The sequence below is a fragment of the Sapajus apella genome, unplaced genomic scaffold (genome assembly GCF_009761245.1).
Source record: "Sapajus apella isolate SASKATOON/1434 unplaced genomic scaffold, GSC_monkey_1.0 scaffold73, whole genome shotgun sequence".
Lineage (NCBI taxonomy): Eukaryota > Metazoa > Chordata > Mammalia > Primates > Cebidae > Sapajus > Sapajus apella.
In genome coordinates this window covers 9,106,875-9,119,896 of record NW_022437013.1, presented here as the reverse complement: position 1 = coordinate 9,119,896, position 13,022 = coordinate 9,106,875, and the positions used below count along the sequence as shown (strand labels likewise).

The window sequence follows — 13,022 nt, the reverse complement described above, 5'->3', positions numbered from 1 at the left end:
GTGGGGTGGGGAGCTGGGGAGAAATAGCAAGGGGAGAAATGCCAGATGTAAGTGATGGGGAGGAAGGCAGCAAATCACACTGCCACGTGTGTACCTATGCAACAATCTTGCATGTTCTTCACATGTACCCCAAAACCTAAAATGCAATAAAATAAATAAATGGGAAAAAAAGAAAGAAAGAGAACTACTACCATGGGCAAATGAAATAAAGTCTCCAATCGGTGTGAAAATAAAGAGCAGATCAGTCTTTGGGGTCTGGAACGGTGTGGATGGCAGACTTTGGGTCAAGGTCACTCGCTTTACAGATCTGTGTGGAGCATGGAAAGAGGGTTTGGGTCCTCAGTCCGCTGGCTCCTCTGGGCTGTTTCTTCATCTGTAACATGACAGTAAAGTGGGCCTCCGGGGATGCTTTCAGGATCAGATATGCTGATCCTTGAAAAGAGCTTGGAAAAGGATAAAAGTACATGTCATCACTGGATGTGATCAAATGCAAACTCTTGTCCCAAATTAGGGTTGACTAAGCAAGATCTCTCACATCTAGGAGTTTTTGGTGCTCAGAGGAGTATTAGTGTATCTCAATTCTATTTTTTCAGATACTGTTTTCAATAAAACCTGACTTTTTTAAGGCTTCCCCGTGCCATCCCCAGGGATGTTGTGAAGAAGAATTAAATCACTTTCATTAAAAACTCACCTCTGTTCTTGGAGAACAGCTACTAGAGAATGATTAGGGCATTTGTGTTTTGGAGTTGTATTAGTTGATAAGTTTAAATGAAATGTCAATCTTATTTTTAGGAGCTAAACAGAACATATGCTAGACATTTTTGTAGTGAGTTCAATTCTCCCAATATTACTGTTAGCAAAAAAATTTTAGACAAATTAACAGTTTATTTGAGCAAAAAACAATTCATGAATTTGGCAGCACTCAGAACCAGAAAAGGTTCAGAGACACCTGTCCAGAAGTTTGGGCAGAGGTTTTAAAGGCTAAACAGGCAAGCAAAGCAAAGAAGCCACCTGATGGACCACACCAGAGCATCTGCCTTATTTGGACGTGTTACAATGAATTGGCTGCTGCAATTGGCTGAATCCTATTAATACTTGTTTGTGATTGGCTGAAACTTAGCTGTTTGTTATACTAAGTTTTTCATTTCCAGGTGAGGCAATGGCAATATTCTAAAATTGATTGTAATGAAGGTTGCACATCTCTGTGAATATATTAAAACACTGAATTATATACTTCAAATGAGAAAATTACATGGTATACAAATTATATCTCAATAAAGCTGTTATGTTAAAAAAAATCATTGTGAGGGTTGGGAAGTAGGAAACAGGTGAGAGAAATGCTTGAACATGGTAATGTATCACCCAAAAGAGAAAGGAAAAGTTCATAAGTGACTAACTTTGCCTTGACGTGACTAGATACATTGACATGCAATTAAAAGGGTTGTGTGGTTAAGAGCAAAATTCAATGCAGTTATAGGAAAATAAAGCAACATTTTTTAAACTTTCAAAAGCTACTTCAGGGAGATGTCCCCAAACCCAGATTGCTCAAGAGAAGCATTATATATGGAGTGAGAGAGAGAGAGATACTTAAAGAATTGGCTTATGTGATTGTGAGTTTAGCAAATCTGAAATAAATCAGCAGGGCTGGCAAAGTAGAGACCCAGGAGAGTTCCTCAATCTTTTCTCTTAAGGTCTTCAACTGATTGGATGAGGCCCACTCACATTATGAGGGGTAATATGTTGTACTAAAATTCCACTGATGTAAATGTTAATCACATGTAAAGAATAACTTCACAGCAACATCTACACTGGTATTTAACAATAACAATAACAACAAAAAAACTAGTATCAGTCTAGTCAAGTTGACAAAAAATTCGCCAACATAGTCACTATAAGAAAGAGGAATTTTAAATAACTACATGTGAAAGTTATTTGGCCTCAGAAAATACAGTTACATTTGTTTTTGTATGCTATAATCCATCACCTTTTCCAAAGCAGATGCTATATGCAAAGCATGCAGTCAATGATCAGCTGACCTATGATCAGGACCAGACAAGACATTTCAAGGAAGTAATCCCTTGGAACGAGGAGGGAAGCTGTGACTTAAGATGACCTTCCAGAGGCACATGCTGCTTTCACCAAGTCTGTAGCTGCTAGGGACTTACTTTTGTTCCTTAATTATCTTATGAAATGGATGAATGTAAGTTAATATTAACAGGAGTACCACAGGTGCTCTTCTAAGATGACAGAGGCCAAACAACTAGCTTTATGCCATTCCTTGTAGTATGTGTTAGACACAAAAGATAACAAGGGCAACCCAATTTCTTCTCTTCAGGAATACCTGTGGTTCTTAGCCCTGGCTGCACCTTAGAATCGCCTAGGAGGCTTAAAAGTATTCATGCCTGGACCCTACCTCTTGTTATTCTGATTTAATTCTCTTAAATTACTCACCATTTAAAAACTTTTTGAGACAGAGTCTCACTCTGTTGCCCTGGTTGGAGTGCAGGGGCACGATCTCAGCTCACTGCAACTTCCGTCTCCTGCCTCAGCCTCCCAAATAGCTGGGATACAGGCGTGTGCCACCACGCCCAGCTAATTTTTGTATTTTCAGTAGAGACAGAGTTTCACCATTTGGCCAGGCTGGTCCCAAACTCCTGACCTCAGGTGATCCACTCACCTCGGCCTCCCAAAGTGCTGGGACTGCGGGTGTCAGCCACCACACTCAGCCTAAATTATTCACCTTATTTTGAGTTAGTTCTTCATGTAACTTTTAATATAGAAGTAGCAACATGTGAGCAAATAGATTATTAAAACAGGTTGTCATTAGTGCTATAACAATAAATGTCAGGTAGGAAAACCTATGGGCATAGCTAGACAAGAGTTACAGAGTTTTCTTTAGGAATCAGTAATCACTTCACCAGAAAGGTTATATTTAAACTGAGTTTTCTTTCTTAAGGCTTAAAAGGTTCAAGCCTGAAGAGAAGTACTGAGAATAATATAACCGCACCCAGATGCCAATCACACAGTACTAAAAAATGTTTATATTTTCTTTTACTCCTTGAGAAATAAATAAAAATGAAATAAATAATTGTAGATGTAGTTGACTTCCTCTTTATTCCTTTACTCAATCGCATCACCACTTGTCTTCCTCTAGAAGTAAGCATTAACATAAATTTGATGCATGTATTTCCAGTTCACATTTTTATACTTTTACTTCATATATGTGTATTCATGACTTATTTAGGCATTATTTTTGAAAAATATTTTTGAGTTAAAATTGGCAAATAAAAATATATATTTATTATACAATGCAATGTTCTGACATATATATATATATAGACACACACACACACACACACACACACACACACACACATTGCGAAATGATTACCACAACCAAGCTAATTAATATATTCATCATTTCACATAGTTATCATTTTTTGTGACAAGAACATTTAAAATTTACTCTTTTAGCAATGTTCCAGTATACAATTCATTATTCTTAACTATAGTCACCACATTTTACAAGAGAGCTCCAGAACTAAAGTATTATTTTGTATGGCGTTCTAAGTGATGTAAATAGTATTATACTTTGTTTTGCTCTTCAGTTTGGTTCTTATCAGGTTGTCAGAGGCACTTGAATCAGAGCATCTCCATCTTGAATAGGGGGCTGAGTAAAATGAGGCTGAGATCTGTTGGGCTGCATTCCCAGGAGATTAGACATTCTCAGTCACAGGATGAGATCAGAAGTAGGCACAATATACAGGTCATAAAGACCTTGCTGATAAAACAGCATGCGGTAAAGAAGCCGGCAAAACCCACCAAAACCAAGATGGCAACAAAAGTGACCTCTGGTTGTCCTCACTACCTATTATATGCTAATTATAATCTATTAGCATGTGAAAAGACACTCCCACCAGAGTCACTACTGTTTACAGATGCCATGGCAATGTCTGGAAGTTACCCTAAATGGTCTAAAAAGGGGAGGAACCCTCAACTTCAAGGAAATTCACCAATCCTTTCCCAAAAAACTCATGAATAATCCACCCTTTGTTCAGCATGTAATCAAGAAGTAACAATAAGTACAAGCAGCTGAGTGGCCCATGCCACTGCTATGTGTATGGAGTAGCCATTATTTGTTCCTTTACTTTCTTAATAAACTTGCTTTTGCTTTGCACTATGGACTCACCCCAAATTCTTTCTTGAGTGAGATCCAATAACATTTTCTTGGGATTTGGATCAGGACCCATTTCTAGGAAAAAGGTAGCATTATTTTCTGAGATTTTTGAAATATATTCATATTTAGACATGTAGTTCTAATTTATCAGTTTGGGTGCTCAAACAATATTCCATCATATGGATGTTACTATTATAGAATTTAGTCATCCATTCCTTTATTGATGGATATTTCAGTTGTTTGCAGAACTTCCTGGCATATGTCTCTAAGTATATACTTGCAAATGTTTCTCCAAGACAGTAGTTTTCAGCGGGTTCTACACATTCAAATAACGTTGGAAAATTTTAAAGAACACATAAGTGTTTCTCATTTCACGTAGATGGAGTAGCTCCTGGTAGGTCAGTGCTTCTATAAAAACACCTAGAAAAGCCAGATAGATTATTAAAATCTAATTTTAAATGTATCTGAAACCTGCAGAAGCAATGAGGACAAAATGGACAAAGATTCTAGAGAATAAAATCTTTCCAAGTTGTACTGAGAATCTGTAATTTGTTGTTCCCCCCACTCCCAGGGAGATTTTGCCAGTTCCAGCCAAAGGCAGCATCTGGGAAATCAATAAACTAGGTGAGCTTTTGGTGTTCACAGGAAAATGAATGACAAATTTGAAGACATGGGGGGACTCAATCACACAACCAGAGCCCTGCTCAAGGCATTTGCTGATTTCCAAAGCTGTACAGGAATGGAGGCCAAATATAAGTAGAAATGTCTCTGAAAAGCAGAGTGGAATTCCATATACTCTATTAAGGCTACTCTGAAGTCTTTACCTCCTGAGACTCCATGGAAACAAAGACTTCCCCAGGGAGAGTCTTAGGAAACATAGACTTCCCCTGTTAGGAGACACAGGCACCTCGGGAAAGTGGTAAGAACCCAAATTGATAGATATGTTAACCTTGCAAGGCGTGCTGAATTTGCAACAGCTTTCCCAGGGGGAAAATGCCAATCAAACAGAATGCACCTAGATGCTAACAATCCAGATTCAGGCAAAGATAGAGGGATTTTTATGGAAGCTGATTATACGCATACCCTATCACTCAGCAATTCCATCCCTTGGTTTACACCCATCAGGAAAGCAAACATTTGTTCACTAGCAGACCTGCTTAATAATGCTTAGAGACATATTGTTTATAAAAGCCCACGAACTAGAGATTGCGTAAATATCCATCAACATTAGAAGGGATAGACAAAATGTGTTTGCATAAAACAAAACACCATATAACAATAAGACTGAAAACTCTGTAACTATAAGCAATCATCTAGTGTTGAATGGAAAGCAGAAAAACAGCAGAAGAGTATGTTATATAATTTATGTAAATATTTAAAAACAGGCAAAGTAATTCGTGATATTAGGAATCAGGATAATTACATTTGGGAGGTTAATAAGCATCAGGTGGCATGAAAGGGGCTTCTGGGGCATAGATAAGGCTCTCTTTCTTGATCTGGGTGCTTGTTACATGAATATGTTCTGTTTGTTAAAATTCATTGAGCTAAATACTTATGACTTGTGTACATTTTGTATGCATCATATACTACAATAGAAAGAAAAAATTAAGATAAAGCAAAGCAGAAAAACCAACCAACTAATAAACACATGTGCATAGGCCCCATCTACAGGGATATGGTTTCAATTAATCTTTGAAAGGTCCAGTTACCAGCATTTTCCATAGGTGTATTGGGCAATATTTTTTCTCCATCAGCACTGGTTTCTCTAATTCTTGCCATTTTTTTCTCTTAGATATGTGCCATTTTCTTATTGCTTTTGTTGGCATTTATTATATCACTAATCATGTGCCTGGTATACTTATTGCAAATATCTTATTCTTGTCTATAATTATATTTTACTTTGTTTAAGATGCATTTTGTCAATTCTGGAGGTTACATTTTCCAGTATTCTTCTGTATGTGTTTTACTTTTGTTATTATTTCAAAAATCCTTCCCTATTTGTTACTTTATAAGATATGCTATGAATATTATAAGTTTACTTTTTACATTTGAGTCTCTAATCCATCATGAATTTATTCTAGTATGTGACAAAAGGTAAGGTTCTCATAATTTTTCTACATGATAAGTGAGTCTATTGTTCTACTGCCAGTATAGATGTAATCATCATTTCCCCAAAGATTTGTTACTCCAATTCCATCATATATCAAATTGGCTTACAACTGGGCAAAATCACATAATACAAGCCCATTTTATAATAAAGTGTTGGGTGTCTCATGTAAATTATTAAATACTGTACTGAAAGTGAAAAACAGAATTGTTTCACACCATCTCTAACATTGCAGTGTCTGTGAGGTTGAACCCCAAGGTTTCCATAATCTCAGTTTGGGTGCTGGAGCAGGACCCAAAGGAAAGCAGAACCAAAGTCTTAAAACACAAAGAAAGAGAGGTGTTTATTTTAAACTGATATTAGTGCCACCAAGAACTCTTCCATTAGTCATGTCATCTAGTAATTAAGACCACCATAGAGTTAGGTACCAGCTTTACAAATCAACCTGCTTTACAAGTAACTGAGGATCAGACAGAGAAAATCATTTGACATGGTCTCCCAGTTAACAGGTGGCAGGGTCAGGAATCACACCCAGAGCTGTTGGGCTCCATGGTCTGTGTTGAAAACTACTACACCACACTAAGCCCATCAGATCCATAGTTTTCTCTTCCATTAAAAGATTTGAGGATATCCAACACACTAGGGTGAAATGAGACAACACATCTTTTCTGCTGTTTTAGCCAATCTGTATATGTGTGGTTTGTGGCCAACAATTGTTAACTCCTCCAAGCAATGTGGCTGACATACACTATAGAACCAGGAGAAATCATTAGAGCACAGTACCTTTAGAAAATAGTCACAAGATTCTTGTTTCTACAAGCATCAGCTTTAGATTCACACAGACCTTGCTGGGAATATCAGCTCTAAAACTTATTAACTGTGTGAACTTGGGCACTTATGAGAATTGGATGAGACAGTGTGTGTATACCACACATGTAGGATGATATTTGGTACACAGTGAGTGCATAATACATGATAAAAGTGTGTATGTAGCATGCCTAAGTGTACACAGCAAGTGCGAATCACAGTAGGCTTTACATACAAATATGTCTACTTGACAAGTACAAGCTTGTCTCATTTCACCAAATCTTTTGGAAATCATAAATCTTTAGCCAACTATGAGCAAGATGTTCATACCATTTTCACCCACTTTCTGAAAGGGCGCTCTCCCTAGAAATTTTCTGGACTCATTCACAGAGCGGTGTGTCCATCTTGGAAGATCCAATACTATTCACAGCTATGTCCAGTGCAGAAGATCACTGTGGTATGAGGGACACCTACTGATGCCAGTAATAAAAGACCATGATCTCCCCTCAGCACTCCACCCAAGTATCTGAACCCTAGACTGGAAATTGACATCTGAAAGTCTTACCTTTAAAATGAATATAGTTCACTAAGATAATGATAGTGTGTGGTATGAGGTCTTAAATTAGACCCACAACATTCCCTTTGGTTTGCATCTCCACATGACTGTTAATCTCCTGCTTGGCTGCAGAAACATTGGAGAAGTCGGTAGAAAAGACTTCAGGCTCATAAAGGGTCTTGACATCATCCAAGAACTTTGCCAGTGGTTTCAGATGCTTCCCAATGAAGACGACATTTCCTATCTGCAATTCCAATTCTTTCTTTGGGAAATTCAGTGAACAGATCAGGTTCTGGAAGCCCTGCTGGATCTCTAACATTGCAGTGTCTGTGAGGTTGAACCCCAAGGTTTCCATAATCTCAGTTTGGGTGCTGGAGCAGGACCCAAAGGAAAGCAGAACCAAAACTGCAGAAAGGCTCAAAGGGGAAAACAAGATGTTCTTATCTGGGGTCAAAAGGGAAACTCCGGTACAAGTTGAATGCAAAGTCAGTATTAATGGACGACATTGTATAGAGAGTGGCATTTTGTTGGGGTGAATGGCAGGTAGTTACTTTGCCTTCAGGTGGTGCACAGTGGACTGCGGCATGAAGCCCAAATACCAAGAGAACCAGATAGAGGAATGATGGCTAGAAACTGTACCTCTCTAGGTTAGATTGCTCTCCTGAGCTCGTAGCCATTTAATCAGCTGCCGTTTGGATATATCCACCAGGATGGTTCACACAGACCTCAGTCTAAATAAGAAAATCTCAAAGTTGCCAGATGTAAACATATCATCTCCCTACCCCTTAAGCTTGTTCGCTTATCTTCATGCCACATCTCAGTCTATCACATCACTGTCTATGGAGGCACCTAAGCCAGAAACCTGGGAATCATCTTAGAGTCTCCCTTTATTCTCAGTCCCCACATCTAGTGAAGCATGAAGTCTTATGAATACTAACTCATAAATAGCTCTCAAAACTTCTCCCTTCTCTTCATTCCTGCTACCTCTGCCTCTCAGTTTATGGCCTGAACTATTATATCAGCTCCTAACAGGTCACACTGTCTCCTATACCCTCCATACCAACCCCCACTTTCTTCACCACTCTATAGAATCTCCACATTGTCATCAGAGTCCTGTTTCTTTAAAAGTCACTGGGGCTGGTAAGAAGGCCAATTATTAGATGACCACACTTAGAACTTTGCCCCTAGAGCCAGGAATTTGGTTTGGGACTCTGGCTTACTGACTTGGTTATTTGGCACTCTGACTTGTTGATAGAGATGTTCAAAGATTCCCAAGAGAAAAAAGATACTTACAACAAATGCCCAAGAATCCACCTGCATCTCTCAGGAAGCAACATCTTTCTATTTTTATAGCATGTCCTGTATTGCAAAACTAGAGCACTCTTAGTTACAAATTAACCCAGCATTAACTCTGGGATGATATTTTCAAAGCTGATGTACAAAGTCAAGGCCACAAGGAACAAAGCAAAAAAAAAGTGATGAGGTTTGAACTTTGAGTGATTGCTTTGGCTGCCAGACCTTTCATGTAAAACAAAAGAGAAAGAGGATTGTCAGAGCTTGAGGGGTTTAGGTCCATGCTAGCAAGAGTGTCTTCAGCAGGCAGAATGAGGATCACAGGCAAAAGCACCAAGGGGCAGCAGGAAAAAAATCTCACTATTGGGCCAAACAGTACAGGGATTGGCAGTTTTTTGAGGGAAAGTTGTACAAAGGCAGAGGCTGAGTGATCCTCTATAATAGGTTCTGTAGAAATTATACATGCATTCACAGAAGAAATGATGCTAAAGGTAGCTTTCAGTCCTAGACTTCTGATGCTGCACACATATATGTCTGCTAAGGTGGAAACAAGCCCTGTCTTCTGGTTACTAAAATTCCCTGTACCCTCCCCTGGTCACAGGACTCCAAAAGAGGATGCAGAAGAAGTCAAGGAGAATGAAATTAAAGATTCCACTGTCTAGTATTAACTGTGTCCTGATTATATGTAAAGAAGCAATGGCCACAAAGAGAACTGGGCTTAGCCAGGAGACTTGATTTCAACCTGACTCTGAAATTTTCTAGCTCCAGTAGTAGTAGTAGTAGTAGTAGTAGCAGCAGCAGCAGCAGCAGAAATGGCAACTCCTGCTTTTGAGTATTTACTACGGGCGTGGCATTTTGTGAAGCATCTGATTCCAGATACTTCCAGCTTCAGTATTACATTAACAATGTATGTGTTAATTTGTAGTGCGAGGGGAGACAGGGAATGAGGGGCTAGTTTTAGCTAAAACTAAATGCAGTCTATGGTAAGACTAGAAGCCAGGATAAATAGTGCAGATTTTACCTTGGGGGCACTGGGAAGCCATTGGCGGTTAGATAGAGGGTGATTCTGTGTACCATTATTTCTTCTTAACAAAACATAGACTAACCTCCCACTATGTGGAAAGCACCACAGTCAGCACTGTGGTTTCAGAGCTGGATAGTAAATATCAGTCCTGAACCCAAGAGATCTTTCTAACTACCTGACACCCACTGCCCATATTGAAGAGAGCAGGCCTCACAAATGTGATGGTCACTGGTACATGTGTCCCAAAGAAAGGGAGTGACAACCTCAGGTCTCTAGGCTGTGAGGTTAGTCCATGTAATATAACACATTGTCTGCTCTCTCAGCTACAGCAAGTCCCTACAGAAAAAACAGCAATAGATTATGTAAAAAGAAAATTTCCAAACCTGTGCCCTCGTGGCATAGTCAGACAACGTTACAGGTTGTTTTCTCCTGCTTCTGATTCAGCTGAGCTTTGCTAGCAGGACTTACCTCCTATATAAGAGAAAGGTACTGTTCCCTTTGTAGACTCCCCTGCCCTGTGCTCTGGCATCACAGGCATTAGACCTATACTCCTATCATGTCTCTATGTTGTAACTGTGTAATTTGGGACAAGTTACTTAACATCTTTGAACCTCAGTTTTCTCACCTCTAAAGTGGAAATAATAATAATTCCCATGTCATGTGGCAATTGAGAGTATAAAATGAAATTTAGAGGTGATGTCCAGAAGCTCCTGTAGTAGTGCCCTGCATAAAGTGGGGATCCAGAAACAGATAATTCTCTTCCCTTTCTTCCGTTATCTTATACTCCCTCACCTCAACTCTGAGGCTCCATGTTCCCTGAGCTTTATCTCTCCCCACGACTGTTGTTCATTTCTACTTTCTGCTAATACATTCTCCTTCAGATGCAATTGTTTGAGAAGGTGTAAGATCTCCTTGCAAACATATTTATCACAATAATTTCAGTCTTGTGTAAAGCTGCTAGAGTAGCACGTTGAATAGACTCTCTAGGAAGTTTTACCATATCAATAAATTCAATCAGATCTAAAATTATATATCTCCTTCTTTAAATGAACACCCTCATAATCATTTTCACACAAGTTTTATTTTGGAAACAGTTCTTTCCGTTTGTAAACATTGTTCTCATTGTTTTGACCTGATATTTGATTCTCCACCCCAGTCCGGAGAGAAATGATGGGATCTTACTCTACTAACAGGTCTGTAGACAATAGGTATGAGATTGTGGCATTAAGAAAACTGGCTTCTTCTTGCAATTTAAGTATCACAGGCCAGGAAATTACTGGATGTTTAAGCAAAGTAGAAACAGCTGCATTGGACACAGAGTAGGACTCCTTCTGCTGGCAAGGGAGGCTCAGTTGGCATTTGGAGTTGAGGTTCTTTCAACTCTCTCAACTTTACTACTCTTGAATTTTTACTCTTTCCATTTCAGTGACTAATTTTGACAAAAGTGACATCAAAGCTGAGAAATCAACAAATTCTATAATTTGGTAATACACAGGATCAAATGGTGAGTATAGGATTTAGCTAACTTAGCCCTCCAGAAATTCTATTTACATATTCCTGTCTTCCATATGTTCCTTGAGCACTTAAGCAAATAAATTAGGCTTCTGAGCAATAATTTAGGCTTCTTTTTAAAAGCTTTCTAGCGCCATCATAAGCATCCACTTCACCTCACAATCTATTAACTACTTACATTTTTCAGACTTGTCTGTGGCAGCAATGAGGTCTTCCAAATCCAGGCCTTCCAAAGGCTTTACATTTCAGATAACCACTTAAATGATATGCTCTTTCATTTCATGGGCTGCCATATCCCCCTTCTAGAACACAAATGGAGTTTTTTAACTGCCTTTAGTCCTACCGGGGCAGATAATCAATTTCAAATTTCTCCGATTTCCTTAAATTTTGTTGCATGAAACCTAATTTCTCTTATCAATGTCTGTATCAGTTATAGTACTTGTCTCCAAACAGCAGTAACTGCTGTTGCTAACCTTAACATAAAAGCCACTTATTGAAGGACATACCTTTACCCAAAATGAAAAGGAATGCCAGAGAACCTTGCTCATTTTGCATAGAGAAAACCATGGGGACAGAGGTATAAATTTCCCCACTACATAAACATTGGTTGACAGTTTGACTGGAAGTCCATTGGAAAGGACATGATTATAAAATAAGTAATAAAAAAAATGTGGGGAAGAGGTATATGTGGCTATCTCTGCAAATGAGCATACAATATAAAGATATTTGGGTTTCATGTGAATATTCACCAAAGAACAACCTCAGCAGAGTTTAGTAATCAAGGGGATAAGATGATGCATTCTGTGGATGTCAGTCAGCCTCATTCTCAGACACTCTTGTCTTTACTTGAGGGTTCATGAAGAAAGTGGTCATGGCAGCCAGGATGAAGTTTATGAATGGGCTCAGAATCATGGACCTCCATCCACCAAAGTCAATTTGGCTACAGCTTCAGCAGATACCAAAACTAAGATTCCAATATGACATTATTACTCAGGAGGACTAGCAAGCTACATGTTTTGAACTTGATTACACTGGACCACTTCCATCATGGAAGGGGCATTGTTTTGTTCTCACAAAAATACACAATGATTCTAAATGTGACTTTACCATTTTGCCTGCAAAACTGTGCCAAAACTACCATCTGAGGATTTACTGACTGCCTTATCTACTATCACAGTATTTTATGCAGAGTCCCTTCTAATCCAACAACTGATTTCATACCAGAGTGTGGCAATGTGCCAACTCATAAAATTCACTGGCCTTACCATGTTACCTATCACCTGAAGCACCTGGTCAATAGAGAGTGGAATGGATTTGATGACTCAGTTACAGAGCCAGCTAGATGACATTTTGCAGGGTTGGCTCATGTCCTCTGTAATTTGGTATATGCTCTAAGTTCGTGTCCAAAATGTGGTGCTGTTTCCCCAATAGCCAGGAATCCTAGGTTACAGAATCAAGAAATGACAATGGTTTTAAATCTCTTCATTATTTCCCTGCTGATCCATTAGTAAAATTACTTTTCTCATCCCTGTAACTTAAGTCATGC

At 38.8% G+C, this 13,022-nt stretch overlaps 1 protein-coding gene across 1 annotated transcript; it reads right to left on the bottom strand.

Annotated features, from left to right (window-relative positions):
* Positions 1-299: 299 nt before the first annotated feature.
* Positions 300-12,024, bottom strand: SERPINA7 (serpin family A member 7). The gene is given in 4 exon segments (XM_032250963.1): positions 300-373; positions 7,657-8,105; positions 8,107-8,273; positions 11,983-12,024. Coding segments are annotated over 4 exon segments (732 nt in total).
* Between the last annotated feature and the right edge of the window lie 998 nt (positions 12,025-13,022).